Below are 21726 nucleotides of genomic sequence, written 5' to 3'. Positions count from 1 at the left end.
CCGCATTTTTTACATTTTTCACTTAAGACAGGAGTGCTCTTGATATAAAGTCTGACTGTCAGTGATCCAAAATGCATAACAAAGCCGAATAGAGTGGAAGAAAGTGAAAGCAATCATATGTGCACCAGTCTTGGCAGAAAAATGATAATTCTTAAAGAAATTGCATATTTCTTTGCAAACTGCCATCGTCAGTCATAACACACGTTTATCCTGCGATTACCTGTCTTATGACTCCTTCATATTCCTGCGGCGGTGTGCCGACGCATTCTGAGCGGGCAGCTCTAATGAGCTCCAGTCGTGCATAGTGCTGCAGCATAACTTATTTTTAATTATGACCCGTGGTTTCTTAAACCTTTGCCAGGCCCACTTTGTGCTTGAGTGAATAAGTATGATTCAATAGTGATTCAACCATTTGGCTGCAGGTTTGGTGGTCTTGGCCATGGCACCCAAAAAGAGATTAGTGCTCTGCTTTTCAAGTATTTGACAGCAGAGGTTAGTAGAAACTATTAATGCTTGAGGTGCTGTTATGTGTGCAGTAATTCATTGGTGGCGCTTACACTAACTGACTGTATGTCTTCTTTTTCTATAATGGGCAATGGTAGATACATGGGGAATAAAGACTTGGCAAAGTGACGAGTCAAAGGAGTCACACAAAGATCATTTTGCAATTTGCACCGTGTCAAAGTATCCATAAGGAAGTGACTCCGTTGCTCTGCACTCACGGCTGCAGTTTTACCTCATCTTGATGCTCTATCTTTTCACTTATTGTATTTCAGGTGGATGTGACGACGTGTTAAAGTCAGGAATTAAACCCACAACCTTTCACCTGAAGTAGCTCATAACCTTCCCACAGTTATAAATATAACGAACGTAAGAAAGTGCACAATGTGGAGGCAGATGTACTGCACGATGATGCATGGGAGGGTGGGGGGGGATAGGTGGGCGTTTTTTGCCTTAATTTGCGCATGAAAAAAGGTCAGAAGTGACGCTGATCTGATCTACGGCTGTCCGGATGATCTAATGAAGGTCGCATGGGATGAAATGTGAAACAGTTGCTCGCTCTCTTTATATTTCATATCTACTGTCACAAACAAATGGATGATCAGACAAACAGATGTGGGCAGATTGACAAAAAAAGCAAAAATCCAAATGAAATCGTTAAGCTGGAGTCATTTTAATATTGTCTTCTGTGTGTCCATGTTGCAAAAGTAACTATAATATACATGTCCGTGTTTTACAATCACACAACACATACACAATATAATACATAGACGGAAAACACAAACACACGGCGGCACAAACAGGGAGAAAGGAACAGGTGTATAGAATAGATTAATATCACGACATATGCTCTCTTTTCCATTAGGAAACCTTCTGGGTTCCTGTGCAGGTGCATGTGTGTGTGTGTGTGTGTGTGTGTGTGTGTGTGTGTGTGTCTGGGTTTGTGCGACACATGTGAATAGGGTGGCTTTCAGCAATACTGGCCGGTGGTGATAAGAAGCCTAAATCCCCTACACATTCTCACATGGACGACCAAGGCGAAACCAGAGCTCCCATCAAAGGACACCAGAAGGACATATGGGGAGGTTTATTTAGGGGGAAGGATAGGAGCAGTTTCCATTGCTTTTTCTTTAGCCTTAAAATCAAATTTGACTAAATAACAAAAATGGAAAAAGTGACATATTATTTGGATGCAGGTATTACACACTAACGACAGCCTCTCACTGCTTTATTCCCTCTGTGCTTCAAATGCTGGCGAATTAGGCTTTGAGTCCCTTCACAGGATGCTCGTATGACTATAAAAGCAATTCTACGCTATGTTTTTGTTTTGTTATTAGTTTAGGATTAGAGTTAACCTTTCAGAACAAGTGCGGAGCCGAGTGAGTGAGAAACGGGAGCCAAACAATAGCGTGGATTGAGATATGCGGTGTGAAATTGTGTCGTTCCCTTCTGGGGCTTGCACACAGACAAACTCACACTCTCGCAAGATTAGAAAAACCACCTTTGCGGTGTGTGTTTGTGCACGTGTGTGTGTCTGTGTTTGCGCACGTGTGTGAGTGATGGAACGCCGTTGCCTCAATTCATCACTGTGCTTGTCTTGATGTATAGGTTTCTGTGTGAATGGGAGAGCGGTAGAGAGAACTTCAGTAGGAAGGTTAATGCTACCTCGACCAGATTACCTGAGCCACGTGTGTGTGTGTGTGTGTGTGTGTGTGTGTGAGCCGCTGTGACAAATATGGTATGTTATGGATTGGACAGATTAGACTTCATGTTATCCCAGTGAAGAAATGTGCCGTACACACACACACCGACCGCACAGGCAACATTGTGCGCTCCAGTGCGCTGACCTCCACACGTTTGTGCTTTCCTTGGAATCCTGGGACTGTGTGTGCGTGGAGACGATATTACCCAGCCGCCGGTGTGTCCAAAACGAGATACCTCATCATAATCCCACGGCTGGTCACCGCGACTACGACAGGACATTACGCCGCATAATGGCCTGTTAGCCCTGGTGGATTATGCAACGCGGCGTCCTGAGGCCGCCTGCCTGACAGTGACGGAGCGGGCCGGGCTGCGGTGTCTTGCCAAAGGGCACGCGGTTATTGTACAGAGTCGACCTGTTATCTATTAATAATGGTGCAATCTCCCAAAGCATTAGGCCACGGCGCCGTTTGCCACGAAAGAAAAAACGTTCACTGAAAACTGAGCCTTGAGTTTTTGTAGTACTGAACAGATAAATAATAAATCCAAAGCGTGTTGGAATCAGTCAGCGGGTTTTCGGTGTCAGCCATTGGTTTCGTGGGCAGCTGCTCAAACGCCACATGTGGAAAATAGATGAACAAACAATACACTCCGCGTCCTGCGAGAACCAACGGCGTTTCCGGTGAACTGCTGCACTGACCTCCATAAAACTGCAAACTCGCGTCAAGAAAGCTGCTCTGCATTGCTAATACGCCGCATCCGGTGACTCAAAGGCTCCCCGAAGGATTACGGCCAGAGCGGAGGCCCATAGAGTAATTAGTTCTAGTATATAAGCAGAGTATGCATGTGTATGAGTTGGTGTGTTTTTTATGTACGAGCATTTTCTCCCCCGGGAAGACTTGTCCCTGTCACCACGGCGACTCTTTAAGCCTCTGTGGACCTTCAATATCTCTGAGCTGTAGTCAATGTTTTGTCAGCTTGACGGACAGGAAAGCTTTGGAGATTTGAATTTGAAAAGAGAGCAGCGAGGCTTTTGTCCCAAGACAATATGGTACGTTTGGGGGCACTGGTGTTTTTTCCGTATGTATCCATTCCTACGCAGGAAACTTTCCCCGAGAGGAGATAGAAGCGTCCTTGCCCAATGACACAGGCAGAATGCACACAAACAAACACACAATGTGCCCAAGCGTCTCAAATGCTTTGCCTTCTTTTCTTGCCTCTCCTCTGCAAGGACAACCAGCTCTTTCAAAAATGGTGTAGTTTTGTTTTGCCCCCCCCCCCCCCACCCACAACCTCTTCTTCTTAAAGTTCATTCAACTTGTCTTTCTTTCTTTGCTACACAGGTATTGGCTTTCAGCGCTGTCACATACTTCCTTTTGAAAACATGTTTAAAGAAATACAAAGCCATAGAGACCTTTGCGATTTCACACTTTTACACGCACACACACACACACACACACACACACACGCAACATCCTGAATAAAAAAACAAGCCCTCGAAGCAATCAAAGATAGAATCTACTCCACGTAGAATATCTCATAATTCAAATGAATTACATTCTTTCATCCGTTGTTTTAAGTGGAGTGATGTAACGTGATTCAAGTTTTACTGCCTCGCTGAAAGTCCCGGGTGCTTATTGGAAAGGAAGCTTGGCTTTCACAAGACAATATTTGGTGAATTTTGGGTGCGGTGCGGTTCGTTTGGGGAATCGCAAACGCAAGGGCATTTCGGGAGGTGGTTATTATTTTAATGTGCCAAAATACATTTCCTCCAGATTTATCTCGTTATACACAGTTATCTGCTCCGCTTGAAACATTCCGATACACCGAATCAATGTTTCATCACTTAATGCCGTTTGGTTCTTACTGTAAAATCCAATGCTGCAGTTACATTCACACTAGAGTTGATGTCTGTTAATGTTCTGCTTTAATCCCATACTCCATCACCCCAACGCACTAGTTCTGTCTTGTTTGTCTGAGCACATATGAGTTCAATGGGACGACTTAAGTTGAGAGGAATGATAATAACCTAAAGCTGATTTCAATTAAAAGTTCCATGCGATAAATGAAAATCTTTCCCCGTCCCCTCCAAAAACAATGCGTCAGAGGTCCTTCTGTTCACAACAGATCAAATTAAATGTGTATACTTAGAAGTGTTGCACCATCGAGGGGTCCAAGACCCCTTTTAAGCCTCTGGAGTTTTATTGCAAAGCGACGTTGGCAAAAAACTCAAGCTTGTGCTGCCTGAAATTACATTAAGTTCCTGGCAACATCAAGTTATTGTACAGTCCATCAGGAGGAATCGGGGGAACTACTGAGGGCTCAGTGATTTCGAATGGGACCACAAAACACAACTTGAGATTTAATCGGTTGGAATCAACGAAATGGCCCTGGAAACAGAAAATCTATCCTGCAAATGGTCACTCAATTCATTGGAGGGACATTCTGTTCATCTACGAATGAAATGTTTCTTTTATTGACCCAAATTAATTGATTTGTTAAGTTAATTTCTTAGAAAGTGCAGGCGGCCCCTTTGTTTACAATATTGACTTAATTCCTCCCGCATACGTACATTAGGAGTTTGGGATTTTGTTTTTCTGCATCATCTGAAAAATGAAAAATAAAGACCACCAAATTGCTTTGCTTCAACGTGAGTGGAGAAAGAAAAAGATAAAGTATGGATTGGTTTAAAATACAATTAATAAAGACTTTTTCCAAGAAGCAACGGCTTTAGAATAGAAAAAAGACTTGATGAACTATGCGGTAAAAGCCTAAAGCAACACAATAAATGAAGTAGTGGAAACAATCCAAAATTGTAGTTTTAATTTTCCTTCCGGGGGCCTTTCATACAGTGAGGTGTTACAGTGTGCGGAGCGAAACCGCTTCTATTTGGAAAAAAACATTGAAAGCCTTTGAGCCAAACACAGAACGCATGAACGGCCGTTTCCTTCTAAATGAAGTTAATGACTTGAAACTTGAAAATTCCTACTCTCCCTAAATATTTACCTCTGCTTTCGTTTCCCTGTGTTCCGCTACTATTCTGGTGCCGTACTGACGCAGAAACACGCGCACATGAACACTCATTAGCAGCACGACGGGGCAGAGGAAAGTTAATCATCGCATTACGACGGCCACAAGGACGAGGTCACTGAGGCGCGCACACTCGCACCTTCCTTTCACATAAGTCTCTCCGACACGGCAACGTTAACCTATCTACTCAAAACGCACACACACAGATATAATACATATGGAGTCAGGTTAATAAAGAGGTGATGTGTGTGTGTGTAAGACTAATATGCAGTAACAAAATGTACAGTTCTATTTCCAAAATGCTAAATGCCGTGTGACCCCGAAGCCACGGCAGCACTATGTTCTCCAATTTATTTTTCATTAAACACTGTCTCTCTCTGACCTGCTGCAAGCCTCATTAGAATACACTTCCCTTAATGACTCACATTAGGCAAACGCGCACACAGACGCACAGTGAGTCGTGCTGGCCGCTGTGAGAGCATGCGTGTGGGCAGGCCGGCGCTTTAAAACGCTGCTCGGGATGAATTTCACCCCCTCGACTCACTTTCATCCTCAGTGTGTTCCGACGAGGGACGTGCAGGCAGAAAGAAAGACGGATACAGCGAAAGAAGAAAAATTAAATCTCCCACTCTCAGGTGGGGGATCGTCAAAGATCAAGGGAGCGTTTTTTTTTTTTTCGTCTGTGGGATGCGGTTAATGAAAGTGATTGTGAGCGAGCGAGGCGGGGGGCGGGGGGACATGGGGAGGATGATGATGACAGACGGCGGTGTGGAGAGATAAATCAAAGAAGTGGAAAAAAACGTGTCGTCCGTTTCGGTTCTTACTCCCCGGTAGTGCTCCTCAATCACAAGGACTGGTATCGAACTGCAGAGAGAAGGGGGGGGGGGGGGGGGGGGGGGGTTTGTAGGGGATCTGGATTCTTTGTTCTCTGGGGCCTTTTGGGACGTGAAGGAGTAGTGTGGATTTAGCGTGGCTCCCTTTGACGGAGAGGTCAGGGCGAGTCATACGCAACTGTTGCTTAGGTTGTCTTGCCCAAGGACCCTTCAAAGAGGAAAAGGAAAGGAAAGGAAAAGGAAAATCCTCACTGTCCCCTTATTTCGTGGTGCAGAATTAGTCCATCAGTCATTTTAATTAAATGTAGTCAATACAGGCCCTGCCTGTTTCTACAAACATTTGCTCATGGATGGTAATTACCCGCTCACAGAGGACGGGAAAGTGACCTTAAAGCTTAATTTGGCAAGTCATTAATTACACCAGCGGCTTTTCTTATGGTCTTATTTTACACCTTTTGAACTTCTCTTAGTAGTTTTACTAACAAGATCCTTCTTGCATCCATAACTAGAATATGTGCAACACATTAAACACAGTAAACATTGCCTTGAAATCTCCCTCCCTGTGTCTATCAACACAACATGGTCAGGAAGAAGAGAGCGTATTTAGCATATACTGTAGAAATATTATTGTTTAATATTTGTTGACATTCTCACATCATCTTGACACCAACCAATTAATCAAATGCTCTCGAAGGACGTTTTGGGGGAGTGGCTTTGGTGGGAGGCATTAATAGCATTTCCTTCATTTATTACATTAATTAATGTAAGTGTCGCTGACATGTTTTTTTGCCATATTTGAGCACCGTTTGAGGGTTTTTGGTTGAATACTTTTATCTTACTGTTGAATGAGTATCGCTTCCCTTCGGTTTAACTTTAGGGGGGGAAACCCTGTGTCCTTACTGGACCAATTACAATCCCTTGACTACTAAGCAATCATGGAAGCCACGGATATTAGTTTCCTTATAGCCCACATGTTGTCTCTTACTTAGGTTTGTGACACAGTTAGGAGAGAAGACACAGGCCGACCGGCCCGCTGGATGATGGTGTGTCTGATCTGGGCAGCGTGGGGAACATTTGGTAAAGTCGATTCTGACAGCCGCGTCTGCCGCGCATCCAGTTTCAGGTCGATTAAACATCCAGATTTGCGTTCATTTCACGAGTAACTTGATGACGATGAAGAAAATAACTACCGCTGATGAGGCAGCAAAACATTTCACGCCACTTGATTTTTCACGTCTCAATGGAAGCCCTCAGGCCAGCACATATTGCCGATCCATGTGCGCACGCACACACACACACACACACACACACACACACACACACACACACACACACACACACACACACACACTTGCAGACAGCTTCTATTTTCTCCGCCTCTGTGTAGAAACTTGTAAATATGTTCCCTATTCACATGGGTTTATGCAGCTCCAAGCATCTCATATTATATTGAATGACATCCGCCTCCTCCTCTTGCAATGTAACGCGTTAGCTATTAATCTGATGCAACTGTTTTCCTCTCCCACGTGGCCGCGTAAAGCAACTCTTCAGTGAAACTCTGAGAACCGCGATCAAAAGGAAGCAAAGTAATAGGTGCCTATTAGCTACTGTATTCTTTTGTTGCCTCAGGAAACAACCTAGTCGGCCAACAAGTCCCCCGGTGTTTTAGTGTCCCGCCTGTAGGTTCTCTCCAGGGTTGCGATACAGCAAGCTGTGCAAAAATAAAAAGACAATTTGCAGATGACTAAACCAGCCGAGCGTCTATTCAGCCGATAATCAGCTTATGGACAGACTACAATAAGCAAAGGTATTTTAGGGTTACATTGGTTTCCATACGTACATACGTAAATAGGGCTAATTATCGCACTTGGGTTAGTGCTACTCGTCCCCTGGCCCAAAGTGTGAATAGTATCCCCAAATAAATGATTCAAAGGGACCTGTAATAATCTAACCAAGTACAGTAAAAATATTCACTTTTTTTAAAAGCATAAAAAGATAATTCCAAGCAAACATTTTTCTGTTTTGAGTTGAAGTCTTATTTCTCGTTTATTTATTAGTTATTATTTGGTTGATGGTTCTTTGTTTTGCTACTTATTTATTTTTTTCTCCCCTTGCTTTTCAAAGAATGACAGCGTGGGATTAGCGTGGCTTCACTTCTCCTCCCTGCCAGTCAGTCTGACAGTAATCCATCTGCCAATCCAGTCAGTCAATCAATCGGCCGAGCTCCATCATGAATCTAGTTGAACCGGCGTGCCAAAGCGAGAACACTCATTGCCCTGAGTAGCACTCAGGGCAATGAGTGCGATCACGGTTCCCTCCAGCACGAACATAGATGGCTCACACACACACACACACACACACACGAGACATCAGTCTCTATGTCTTTTCACTTATTCACAGTAGCTGTCTGTCCTCTGAAGACTAATCGGAGGGCGGTTAAATTTCATGAATAATTGAAAACGTTTAGTTGTCTCGATTTTGTCTTTCGTAGTTCTAAAGGTGGAGACAAGCGGTGGAGACAGGTGGAACGAAGCACAATATCTGCTTGTGTCTCAAGTCTTCTCAGCTGAGTTCAATCAGTTCTGTTGGGGGAACATTAACGTCCAAAGTCTCTCATTGTGCCGTCGGTAAATCGCAATGACTTCTTCTTATTTGCTCCTCTATTCTTACCGTTTAAATATTTGCTTGGCCCTGTGACACTTTCTTTACGGCTCTTTTGTGCCATTCTGCTGGCTTATAATGGAGACCACACTCACAAACAAACGATCGCTCCTGCCGAATGGGTCAGAGGAGCAAAACCGGAGGCCACTTTTTCAAGAGCTCCACTACAGGAAGCAACATGTCTACAATTGTCTCTGTAGTTACAGGGAATTACTTTCCATCCGTCCATGATATTCAACGTTCACATTTAAACATTTCTAATAATTCATTTTCCGGAGGGGATATGTCCTTCCGCGCAAGACCCTCCGGTCCGGTGTGAGACATCCTTTTGCTACGCCACTCGTTGTCCATCAGCTGTAGCAGCGCTGCAGCCTGCTGCTCCGCTAAGCCCGGCTGGCCTGGTCACCCGAGTTCAACAGACAGAGCGTCGCGTAGTGCCGTAGCCATTACCGCTAATCGCATCCGCCCATACGAGCATCTGCACGTGGATTGGATTAGTTAGTAAAAAAGAAAAAAAACATTGATTCAATTTGAACATTCAACGCGACGCATTCACGAGGGCGCGGAGAAAGCAGAAAGTCATAGCAGCACGCGGCGCATGCACAAGAGTCAAATACAGCTGTGACAGCTGTGAGTTTCAACCTCCGCCACGTCTCGCTCTCCTTCCCTCTGCCAGTCTGATCCCGGTCCCCCCCCTCGCTCCGCTGTCCGCACTGATCAGTGGTAAACATACAGAGACATTTAGCGTCAGCAGCAAGTGATGTCATGGGCAACGAATGTGCTGGGATTGTGAGATTGGAAAGGAGAGAGGGAGACAGGGATGGAGGGAGGTCGGGGGGGGAGGAGGGAGGGGGTTGGAAAATCTAGAGACAGGAAGTAATATAACGAAATTAGAGAGTGAAGGAAATAAGAGGATGTCAGATAGGGAGTAAAGTAGGGAAGGTGACAAGTGTTGTGTATGTGGACGGTGAAGTGGAGGAAGAGAGAGGCCAGACGGGCGGAAGGGGGAGACGGGGGAGACGGGGGGGTATAAAGGCATATAAATACACAGAAGGAGGGAGGGAGAAAGAGATGGAGGGGATGATTATGAGTGGAAACGTTTGGCTCTCAATCGGGATATGCACTCCCATAAATAACGGGCTCTCTCAGTCAACAGCATGTCGTCACCGTGTTCACACACACTCCCTCGCTCTCGCACACATTGCTGTCACACCTGTATGTCAAGTTGCGTCTTTGTCCTGTCTCCAGTTGTTTTTTGACTTCCTGTTTTATTTTGGAAACTAACTCCCTCTCGTTTCAGGTCCCTTGCCCTTCCTCATGTGTCACCAGTCTGATTGTCTCCCCTGATTCCTGATTGTGTCCACCTGTTCCCACAACTCCCTCATGGGTACTTATAGTCTGCGTCGCCCCTTGTCCTGTGCCAGTGTGTCTTGTTGTTTTGCCCTGCACACCAGCCCTCACGTCACGAGTCAAGTCAAGTCCGATAACGTTTGTCACGTCCTTTTGATCCCTGTTACATTTCCTCGTTTAAGAGAGATTTTGAGTTTTTGCCTTTTGAATTTTGATCTCAACCTTTTTTCCTCATTAAGAGAGATTTTGAGTTTTTTCCTTTTGAACTTTGATCGCGACCTTTGTTTCCTCGTTAAGAGAGATTTTCAGTTTTTTCTTGTTATTAATAAAAAGCAATATCAGCTGAACCCTCTGCGTCCGAGTCCTCCTCCTTCCTGCCTGACAGTACACACTGGCCAGAATGGACTCGGCAGAGAAGGACCAGCTGACGGAGGCGCTGCGCGCTCAAGCATCAAGACTGGCGCAGCATGAAGACCTTGTTGCTGACCTCGATCGAGGGGTTCGGGGACTTGCTCAAAGCCAGGAGGGGTTTAAGACTGCCATGACCACGCAGGTGGGACTCCTAAACAGTCAGGTAGAACAAATTCTCACCTTGCTCTCCAGGAACCCCGCGGCTTCTCCCGAACAACCCCCCACGCCGTCTGAGCCCCCTCCCGTAGCCACACCAGCAGATGCGTGCACGAGGCTGGCACCTCCGGAACGATACTCCGGAACCATCGGACAAAGTAGGTCCTTCATCATTGAATGTGAAATGCACTTCGAGCACTCTCCGATGCACTTTCCCACAGAACGGTCCAAGGTTGCCTTCATGATGTCCCATCTCACGGGAAGGGCCAAGGCATGGGCCACCGCTGAGTGGGCTAGGAGTTCGGCAGTTTGCTCATCACCAAAGAAGTTTGCCGACGCTCTCAGACTTGTTTTTGACCCTGTGGCAACAGACCGAGAAAGGGCTCGTGAGCTCAGTCAGATAAAGCAAGGTGGACAGTCCGTTTGTGAATATGCCATACGTTTTCGCACCCTGGCGATGGAGAGTGGGTGGAACACCACGTCCCTCTACGATGTTTTTCTGAGAGGGCTCTCCGACCAGATCCAGGACCTCTTGGTCCCATTGGACCTGCCTCTGGACCTCGATTCCCTCATCGCCCTCGCCATCCGCACCGACAACCGCCTACAGGAACGGAGGCGGCAGCGTGGGCCCAGAGGGACACCCGCTGCACCTGGCTCTTCCCCGACGCTCTGGGGCGCCGCATCGCGTCAAACCTCCCCTGAGCGACTCTCAAGAACCCGTGCCGGAGGCGAGGAGGAGCCCATGCAGATGGGGAGGGCCCGGCTCTCTCAAGAGGAACGACAGCGACGCTACCAGGAGGGCAGATGCTTTTACTGCGGCGAGCGTGGCCACCTCATCACCGCCTGTCCAGTAAAGGCCAACCAGTCGGTGAGTCAAGTCGCCGAAGTAACTCCTACTCCACGCCGATTGACCACAGTGAGGATTAAGCACCGGGATAAGAACCTAGAGCTGGGGGTATTGATTGACTCAGGGGCAGATGAGAGCCTAATCGACTGGGGGTTAGCACAAAGACTGGGGCTTCGGGTTGACCCATTGAGTAAACCGGTTAAAGCGAGCGCACTTAATGGAAGTGCATTGTTCACTATAACCCATGTTACAGAACCGGTGGAGCTTCGCATCACCAATCACTGGGAGCGCATACAGCTGTATTTAATACACTCACCTCTGCACCATCTCATCCTCGGGTTCCCATGGTTAATTCATCACAACCCACACATAAACTGGCGCACCGGGGACATTATGGTATGGGGGGAGGGTTGTAGGACCCAATGTCGGGAATCATGCCCCCAAGGGAAGAACCCCACGCTAAACCGTGTCGTCACTCACCCTGTCACAGACTCAGAGATCACCAATCTGACTCAAGTTCCAAGCTGCTACCACCACCTCGCTGAGGTTTTTAGTAAGAGCAAGGCCACAGCTCTACCACCTCATCGCCCGTTCGACTGCGCCATTGACCTTCTGCCCGGCTCCACCATCCCGAAGGGCCGTCTTTACTCTGTTTCCGGGCCCGAGAGGCAGGCCATGAAGGACTACATCGAATCCTCCCTGAGGGCGGGGTTGATCCGACCTTCCTCGTCCCCAGCAGGGGCAGGTTTTTTCTTTGTGGGAAAGAAGGATGGAACCCTTCGCCCCTGCATTGACTACAGCCCGCTTAACGACATAACCGTTAAGAACAGATACCCTCTACCTCTCATGACCTCAGTATTCGACCAGCTTCAACAGGCGCAGATTTTTACCAAACTGGACTTACGCAACGCCTATCACCTGGTTCGCATTAGGGAAGGGGATGAGTGGAAAACGGCATTCAACACGCCGTCTGGACATTATGAATACCTGGTCATGCCCTTTGGTCTCACAAACGCCCCAGCAGTTTTTCAAGCGATGATAAACGATGTGTTAAGAGACTTTTTAGACCAGTTTGTGTATGTGTATTTAGATGACATTCTGATTTATTCCCCCGACCTAAACACCCATAGGAACCATGTTGAACTCGTCCTGCAACGTCTCTTAGACAACGGGTTATATGTGAAGGCGGAAAAGAGTGAATTTCATGCCGATACTGTCGCCTTCCTGGGCTTTATCGTAGCCCCTGGGAGGGTTCAGATGGATCCGGCTAAAGTAAGCGCGGTAGTAGAGTGGCCAACTCCTGATAGCCGCAAGAAGGTACAGCAATTTCTCGGTTTTGCTAACTTTTACAGGCGGTTTATCAGAGGCTTCAGCGCGACAGCAGCCCCGCTCCATGCTCTTACCTCCCCGCAGGTGGCGTTTCACTGGTCCGCCGAGGCAGACGCAGCCTTCCAGGAGCTTAAGCGGCGCTTCACTACAGCACCCATCCTCACGCTCCCTGATCCGGCTCGCCAGTTTGTGGTGGAGGTGGACGCCTCCAATAATGGGATCGGGGCCATTCTCTCCCAGCGAGCAGAGTCTGACAACAAGCTTCATCCTTGTGCCTTCCTGTCGCGACGACTGACTGCAGCGGAGCGGAACTACGACGTGGGAGATCGTGAGCTGCTGGCAGTGAAGGCGGCGCTGGAGGAGTGGCGGCACTGGCTCGAGGGGGCACAGCACCCTTTTTTGGTTTGGACAGACCACAAGAACCTGCAGTACATCAAGAAGGCCAAGCGTTTGAATTCCCGTCAAGCCCGCTGGTCCTTGTTTTTTAACCGTTTTGATTTTTCCCTTTCCTACAGACCGGGATCAAGAAATACCAAGCCTGACGCCTTATCCCGTCTTTTCAGCCCGGAGCCCGTGGCCAGGGAACCTGAGCCCATCCTCCCACTACACTGTGTGGTTGGAGCGGTTACCTGGCCTATAGAGACCAAGGTGAAGCAGGCCAACGGTGAGACCCCCCCACCTCGTGGGTGCCCAGATAATCGTCTGTTTGTCCCTATTAATCTGCGCCCACAGGTGATCCACTGGGCTCACTCGTCTTTGCTCACCTGCCATCCGGGCGTACGTCGGACCATGTTCGCCATCACGCAGAGGTTCTGGTGGCCGTCCATGGAGCCGGAGGTCAGGGAGTACGTTGAGGCATGCTCCGTCTGCGCCAGGAACAAGAACTCCTCCAGAGCCCGCGCAGGCTTGCTACAGCCGCTGCCCATCCCGTCCCGGCCGTGGGCAGAGATCTCGATGGATTTTGTCACGGGGCTACCGACCTCCAAGGGGAACACCACGGTGTTGACCGTGGTGGATAGATTTTCAAAGATGGCACACTTCCTAGCCCTACCCAAGCTGCCCACCGCTAAAGAGACCGCTATCTGCATGATGAACAACGTGTTTAGGATCCACGGGTTCCCCAGAGACATTGTGTCCGATAGGGGGCCCCAGTTTGTCTCGCGGTTCTGGCAGGAGTTCTGTAAGCTCATCGGAGCCACAGCTAGCCTCACATCGGGGTACCATCCCGAGGCCAACGGACAGACGGAGCGCCTCAATCAACAACTGGAAACCAGCCTCCGGTGCCTGGTGGCCCAGAGCCCTGCGTCATGGAGCGAACACCTGACGTGGGTAGAGTACGCCCATAACTCCCTTCCCACCTCCGCCACTGGCATGTCTCCCTTCCATTGCGTTTTTGGTTACCAACCCCCTGTGTTTTCCGAGTCCGAACCAGAGGTGTCTGTGCCCTCCGCCCAGGCCTTGGTCCGCCGCTGCCGCCGCATCTGGGCAGCGGCACGCCAGACGCTGATCAGACAAGGGGACAGAGTGAAGAAAGCAGCGGACCGCAGGAGGAGACCGGCCCCAGTGTACCAGCCCGGCCAGCGAGTATGGCTCTCAGCCAAGGACCTACCCTTGCAGGTCGAATCACGAAAGCTGGCCCCTCGCTTTGTCGGCCCGTTCCCCATCTCGAGGATTATCAATCCAGCAGCTGTGCGCCTCCGTCTGCCCCGGTCCCTGAGGGTACACCCAACTTTTCATGTCAGCAAAATCAAACCAGCGAAGGAGAGCGCAATGGTGCCAAACCCCAAGCCACCCCCACCCCCTCGAATGGTCGAGGGGGGGCCGGTCTACACGGTGAGGAAACTGCTGGCGGTACGTAAGCGGGGACGGGGCAGGCAGTTCCTCGTGGACTGGGAGGGCTACGGCCCAGAGGAACGACAATGGGTCTCGTCTAGCTTCATAGTGGACCCGGATCTCATTCGAGATTTTTATAGAGCACACCCGGACATTCCAAGGCCGCCTGGTATTCGGCCTTGAGGGGGGGGTAATGTCACACCTGTATGTCAAGTTGCGTCTTTGTCCTGTCTCCAGTTGTTTTTTGACTTCCTGTTTTATTTTGGAAACTAACTCCCTCTCGTTTCAGGTCCCTTGCCCTTCCTCATGTGTCACCAGTCTGATTGTCTCCCCTGATTCCTGATTGTGTCCACCTGTTCCCACAACTCCCTCATGGGTACTTATAGTCTGCGTCGCCCCTTGTCCTGTGCCAGTGTGTCTTGTTGTTTTGCCCTGCACACCAGCCCTCACGTCACGAGTCAAGTCAAGTCCGATAACGTTTGTCACGTCCTTTTGATCCCTGTTACATTTCCTCGTTTAAGAGAGATTTTGAGTTTTTGCCTTTTGAATTTTGATCTCAACCTTTTTTCCTCATTAAGAGAGATTTTGAGTTTTTTCCTTTTGAACTTTGATCGCGACCTTTGTTTCCTCGTTAAGAGAGATTTTCAGTTTTTTCTTGTTATTAATAAAAAGCAATATCAGCTGAACCCTCTGCGTCCGAGTCCTCCTCCTTCCTGCCTGACACATTGCTAAATTCTCAATTGCATCAGATTTTCAACATTCTGTATATAATTCCATTTTGTTCTCCTCCTCCACTGAATATGCTGGGGTACTTTGCTCATTGGTATTCATGTTGCGCTTGTTCTTAGTATTTACTGTGCGAGGCTCACTGTTAATGACATTGCATTGCGTCTGCTAGGATTCTGATACCGCTCAGAATACAGAGCGAGAGAAACCGACGAGGAACGAATTGGGGACTACAGAGGCAACAAAAGATGCAAAGAGAGACAAATAGAAAAAGGAAAGAAGGCAACATTTTAGCCCTGTATATCACACATGTCAAACTCGCAGCCCCGTCGGCCGTATCATCAGCGCCACCCCTCCCTATGATTTTAATGGTCTGGCCTGAGGGCAGTACCTGGAGTTTGACACCCCTGCTGTATATGATCAGTCTTCTGGTTCTCAATGGATGCATTGATTGTATCACCAGTGGGAGAAGGTAATCAAGAAGAAACATATATCCAGAGTGGCCATGAGTAATGTGTTTGGTTTTAATTGGACAGTTTTCAACTATACAGTATATATTATTTATTTGGCCAGATACTCGTCGTTTTTTCAGTCTGTTAGAAATAATAACACAAAATGATGCACTGAACTCATGGGTGTAGCTTGCTTGCATAATATAAAAGTCTTTCAAACGGGATGTGATTGCAGATCGGTTTTAGAGGTCTTACTGTACCAAAATGCTGGATCTGATCAAAACAGACCAGAGGAAACTCAAAGCAAGACCAATGTGAGGGAAGAAGTCATCCAAAGAGAAATGAAGAACGAGGACTGTACACAATATCTTTTCCTTCTTTTTTTTTTTGGTTTACTTTCTAAGCGTCATTTGAGGCCCTTATTGTGTTTTTTTGCTTGGAGGACAGCTCTGAGATTTGTATTTGCAAAAGCTAATCCATATATTTAATTATATAGTGTTTATATATTAAAAACAGTTTATACAAGCTCCAAAAACAGTGTTAGTTGAAGTTAGTGCAATGCCATTGTTGTTAACATAATATGTTCCTGATAATGTAATGTAAAATAATGTGATCATCCTGATATACTCAAGGCCTAAAAACTGGCAGATACTGACTATGTCCTGTCTGTGGGCTTTCATGAGCTTTTGTCCTGCTAAGAGAAAGATCTGCTTCTAATATGGATAGAAATAAAGTAATTGATTTTAGAAGGGGTGTCTTGCCTCCACCTTCTCGGCCAAAAGGAGGTTCAAAGGTCGGGGTCAACATTCAGCGTCTTCTTTAAGAGCAGCAGAGGATCCTTTCATCGTCATCACAGATGTTAAATCTGGTAGATATTCCAGGAAATGTTTACGGACAGTTCAGTAGCGTTCTTTGCAATTGACCTGTGCAAGCAAAAATAATATTTTTGTCTGAGGCGGTTCCCCATGAGCCATGTAAACTGCTGACGGTTATCAGCAGTGAGCCACGTCCCACGACTTTCCCCGGATCTGACTTGTGTCTTTTCCGCCCACATCCTATCGTTACCCGTTTTTTATGACTATCAAAAATGTAATTCACATCCAAGGCAACTTAATTGGCAGGACTCCTGTGTCTCACTCACTGCTGGTGTATAGCTTTCAATCATTTTATTTTTCCTCTGTTGTTCAAAGTCAGTCATTACGTGATTGTCGTTTCTGGTCTAAAGCTTCAATCTCAGAGGTCTTATTTTAATCACATTGCAAAAGCTAAACTGAAAAGTTAGTCAACTGACTTTCCTCTGTATTAGAAAAAAAAAAATCTCTTGAGATTTAAAAGAAGAAACCTACCCCCGTTTTTATAGAAGCTGTGTGATAGGTTGAGCACGTAATAACAGCTTAACTTATGGGAACTGACGCTCAAAAGTGCTCCCCTGATAACACCGCTGTACAATGAACGCGGTCCTCTATTCCCTGCATCCGGTCTCCTTCACTATCGTTCTCTTTCGCCGTACACCCCCCCCCCCCCCTTCAGACAACATCTGATCATCTGATGCACAGGAGCCTTGCAGCTACGTGTCTCATCAGCCTTGAGTTTGTCGTTGTCGTTAATTATGAAGTCTCAAATGGATTTCTTATACCCTGGAATGTCCCGTGCGCACACACACAAGTACAAACGGTGTGTGCCTTCCTAACAAGAGAGTTCATCGTCCTTCTCTCCCTCTCCGCTGACTATATGTGGGTGTTTGCACATACATTACCGTCTCTTGGCACAGACCCCAAGGAATCTAGTCAATCAAGCCAGCTTGCAATTAGGCAGAGAAAGTTTCGGAGTGTGTATGTTTACGGATGTGTTTGCTTACTGATTATACTTACTGCTCTTATGTACTTGAGCTTGTGCAGAATGAAATCGTACAACGTATTCGAGGGAAGCAGTTTTGTGCGGATGCTGCAAACGATTTCATGTTGCATGAAACGAAAGGATGTAGACACACACAAGCCGTCCAAGAGGCATAGCTGGCAGCTCACTTTCTTCTACTGGTGTCATTCATTCTTCCATCCTTATCGGTTATTCCCCGAAGCGTTTTCCCTCACTACACTGTTCTTCCTTTCCACTTTCCCACACGGTACAAAATAATACTATACATGGAGAGCTTGGTAAAATGAAGCTCATGTCGAATAAAAACAAAATAAGTAATTTAGTTTAACTCTATTTTCAACTATATTCAACTACTTTTCAAACTAGTTGTATTTAAAAAAAAGGAATATTAAATCCCTTTATGGCAAATTATTGCATCTAAAGTTGAGTGAATTGCCTTTTGAAATAGTTTTTCGGGTTGTGTTTTAATTAGAAGCAGGGTTCTAACCACCAGCACATTTCCTCTCTTTACCACCAAACATCTATTGTTTTTAACTATCTAACTTTTCTTAGTCATTCTTAGTCTTCCTCTTTCCGTTTTGCCTTCCATGACGCTCTATTTTCTCAATTTCTTTCTCGTCTTCATTCACCTCTCCTTTTTTCCATCTTCCTTTTCTCTTACCTTCTCTGTAGCTTTCACCTAATCCCTAAAGGCATCATTCCCATTTCCTGAGCCATTTATGCTCTGGTGTGTGTGTGTGTGTGTGTGTGTGTGTGTGTGTGTGTGTGTGTGTGTGTGTGTGTGTGTGTGTGAGTATGACCCTCGTGACACAGTGCTGTGCGTCAGCGGGGACTCATTGACTTCCTCCGACTCTTTCTTCTTTGGGTCGGCTGACTTAAACAGCCCGACCCCATTGGCTGATAAGGCAAGGCCACTCTTCATTAAAAGTCAAGTGACAGATTGCCTTCCTTGTTAAACACTCGCACACACGTGGTCTAATTTATGGTCATGCATCTTGTGTGCATGCTCAAGAGGAGCAGCCGCTGCCGTATGAGAGTCTTTTCAGCTTCTCTTCTCTCCCTCAAAAGCTAGCTGCATAAGTCATTTGAAACACGCTCACGGTCCTCCATTAGAAAAAAACCTTGTCAGTTATGGAGGTAGCCAAAATATCAGCGCCATAGAATCAGGGCGTGCAAGTCCAATTGGTCAACTAATGCCCCTCGGTTTGTCAGAAGGGAAAAGGGAATTCCACACAGCCTTTGTCATTGGTATATGTCACCTTTGACCTCTCGGTCAGCCCCTAGCTAGTTCAGCAGATTTGGTGCATGACAGAGCTCACACCCAGGAACACACAAGGTCTTACAGGAACTCCACCAGAGGTCAACTAAATCACAATAACAACAACAACAACCACGGCAAAAGAAAGAGCATAACATCAAGTCCACGCAAACGAGAATAATCAATGGCTTTGTCAATACAGGAAACATTGAGGGGGAACATTTTAAGCAGATGATTTCAGTTGAGTAGGACGGGGTTGAGAGAGGTCATGAAAAGTACAGGAAAGTTAGGGTGAGGAAGAGAGGAGCGGAGCAAAGCACAATAAATCTGAGCCAAACAGCATTTAGTTTTGAGATTTGAGCAGAGCCCAACGGCCGGCGGTGAGTAAAGGAGGACAGTTGGCCGCGGTCTCGTGAAGGAGGAGGTTAAAGTCGTACTCACCGAGCTGGCTGCGTCTCTGAGCGTACGCCACCACCACGGCGGCCAGGACCACGCAGCACAGCGATGTCACGAGGTTTGCCATCTGTGGACACACACACAGCAGAGTCATGAGCGAGTGAGCGGTTCCGCCTGTCGTCCTGACTGACTGACGGACCCATGGGCGCCTACAGCGCCATGGAGGAGACGGAGAGATAGCCGCTTCCTGTCCTCTCTTTCAGTCTGTCTCCTTTCACCACCACGTCTGGGACCTTTTTTTCCCTCTTTCTCCCTCCCGCTCGTCAAAACCCTCCTTATTTCTTTACTCCCCGCACTGGTGTTATCCTTTTCACTCTATAACCTTTCTCTCTCTGTCCGTTTCCTCCTGTTCATCAGCCTAATGGGTCCATCCTCCCTGGGATGGGCAATGGCCAGACGCACTTAAAGGTATAGCACTCCATAAACAAACGGGCAGCTCTCGCGTACAACAACAGGACGCCTCAGGCATCGGCGGTCGCCATGTCGTGGCCTCGCAAGCCAAAGATCAACACTGAAAGAGGCTCTCATCGCTTGCTTTCGCTGTCATTTTGCCGTTCCCCATCTCCGTGTGTCAGATGAGACGATGGATAATAAGACGATTATTGAAAGGGAAAGTTTTAAATGTCTATGAAAAAGGGAGGAGTTTTTATGTGTTGTGATGACAGTACTTGCTTCCACTCTGAGGTGAAAGTTCATGGTGAGCTTCAACATAACTACACTATTGGAGCTGTTAAGGATTCACCGTCCTGTTGACACTTGAACTGGGCACATGCCAAAAAAGGGTCCCAAGGGCCTCCCGTCTTTGTCTTCTCTCCATGGACTGTCCCTTTGCCTGCACCCGCTCCCCCGTCTGTCTGGAAACCACCCGCCTCTCCTCTCTGAGCAAAGGTCGTCTAAGGGTCTGCCTGCCGCTGAGACGTGCAGTGAGCAAGGTGTCCGTGTCTGCATGTGCGAGGACAGAGTGAGCGCTCTAAATAGAAGAAAGGGGGAAGTGATTTTCCTTGTTCTTTTTTTGATGCACGACTCCAGCTGTTGCAAACCACTGTCGCCTCCCATTACCTCGTGGTCTTGGATTAGCTTCACCGGTGTCTTTTCTCTTACTCACTTCTACTCTTCATCCCCTCTCCCACATAGTCTCCCTCGCCCTGTTCCGCGGAGTCGGTCCCTCTGTTGCTCTTTGGTAATGTCGGGCATTAACGTCACTACAGCATGTTTCAGAGATGGAACATATCATAAAGTACTGCGGAGCAACATTCAAGAACATGAAAAAGCTTTTACGGTACCACTGACATGTCACAAAGGCAGAAGGGTCAATGACGTAGATACTAGGCAATGTTTTACTGAACGGAAGAATGAAAAGCTTTTACACCCACACAGCTTATTACGTATTCCTACACGGCAAAAGCAACTGCGTTAACTTCAAGATGTAAGTTATTCATTAAAGAATGCTGAGTTTTATATGAAATCTTTTTTGGATGTCAAAGCAACACAAAGAGAATGGTGTTTCTCACAGAAAACATTAGCGGGGATGGCACACTAAAGTGTGTCCGTATTACAAGTAAAAAAACAAGACAGGCGCTTTGTGCCAAAGAGGAGCCTGCAAGGTTCACTACCAGGACCACGGGGGCTTCGGAAATGACGTACTAACGCTAAAACAAGATCAAGGACGCAGCAAATAGCTTTTGAAAAGCATGCTGTCACCTTAATATAACAGTATTCAAACACCATGGCAGCAGAAATGTCCCGAAGCACATCATTGTAATTTATTGATGTTATGCTTTCCAACTCACTGGATTATGTGGATTTGTGTTCACCGGAGTTCTCTGAGGTGGGAAGAAATTTAACGCCAAGCACACTGCATGATTTCAGTCCGCTATTCCTCAGCTCTATTTCCAGTTTTAATTGATGTGAATGTTTGTAGAGGGAACTCTTTGGAGTCTTTTATGCACTTTTTGATACATCACCAGATGAGTGGCTGTTTCCACTCGTGACTTCCAAAGAGAGAAATGGAGACTGAAAGTTTGATTGAGTGCATATTATTGAGAGTTAGACGGCGTGTGTGTGTGTGTGTGTGTGTGGCCTGCATGTGTGTCTATGTGTATGTGTGAGTGATTGGCAGCTCATATGTATTTCATCTAAGAAGATATTTAGGAGAGTGACAGAGGGTGAAATTAAAATTGCATCCCTTGTCAGAGCATCACAATCCCCATCTCTACTCTTCAAGTGCTGGTTTCAAAATCCAAAAGATGTGTGTGTGTGTGTGTGTGTGTGTGTGTTTGCATGCATTTGCAATTCTCTGGGTGCAGA

At 46.9% G+C, this 21726-nt stretch overlaps 1 protein-coding gene across 2 annotated transcripts in view; it reads right to left on the bottom strand.

Annotated features, from left to right (window-relative positions):
* The window catches only part of cntfr (ciliary neurotrophic factor receptor), a 177323-nt gene that overhangs the window by 81776 nt on the left and 73821 nt on the right, over positions 1–21726 (bottom strand). For both annotated transcript variants that reach the window (XM_078088470.1, XM_040197036.2), the window contains one exon: positions 19405–19486. In XM_078088470.1, coding sequence (XP_077944596.1) covers positions 19405–19486 — 82 coding nt within the window. The remainder of the gene's footprint in view (positions 1–19404; positions 19487–21726) is intronic.

The sequence above is a fragment of the Gasterosteus aculeatus genome, chromosome 14 (genome assembly GCF_964276395.1).
Source record: "Gasterosteus aculeatus chromosome 14, fGasAcu3.hap1.1, whole genome shotgun sequence".
Lineage (NCBI taxonomy): Eukaryota > Metazoa > Chordata > Actinopteri > Perciformes > Gasterosteidae > Gasterosteus > Gasterosteus aculeatus.
Note: the sequence above shows the minus strand (reverse complement) of the source record. Positions and strands in the feature narration are given on the sequence as shown.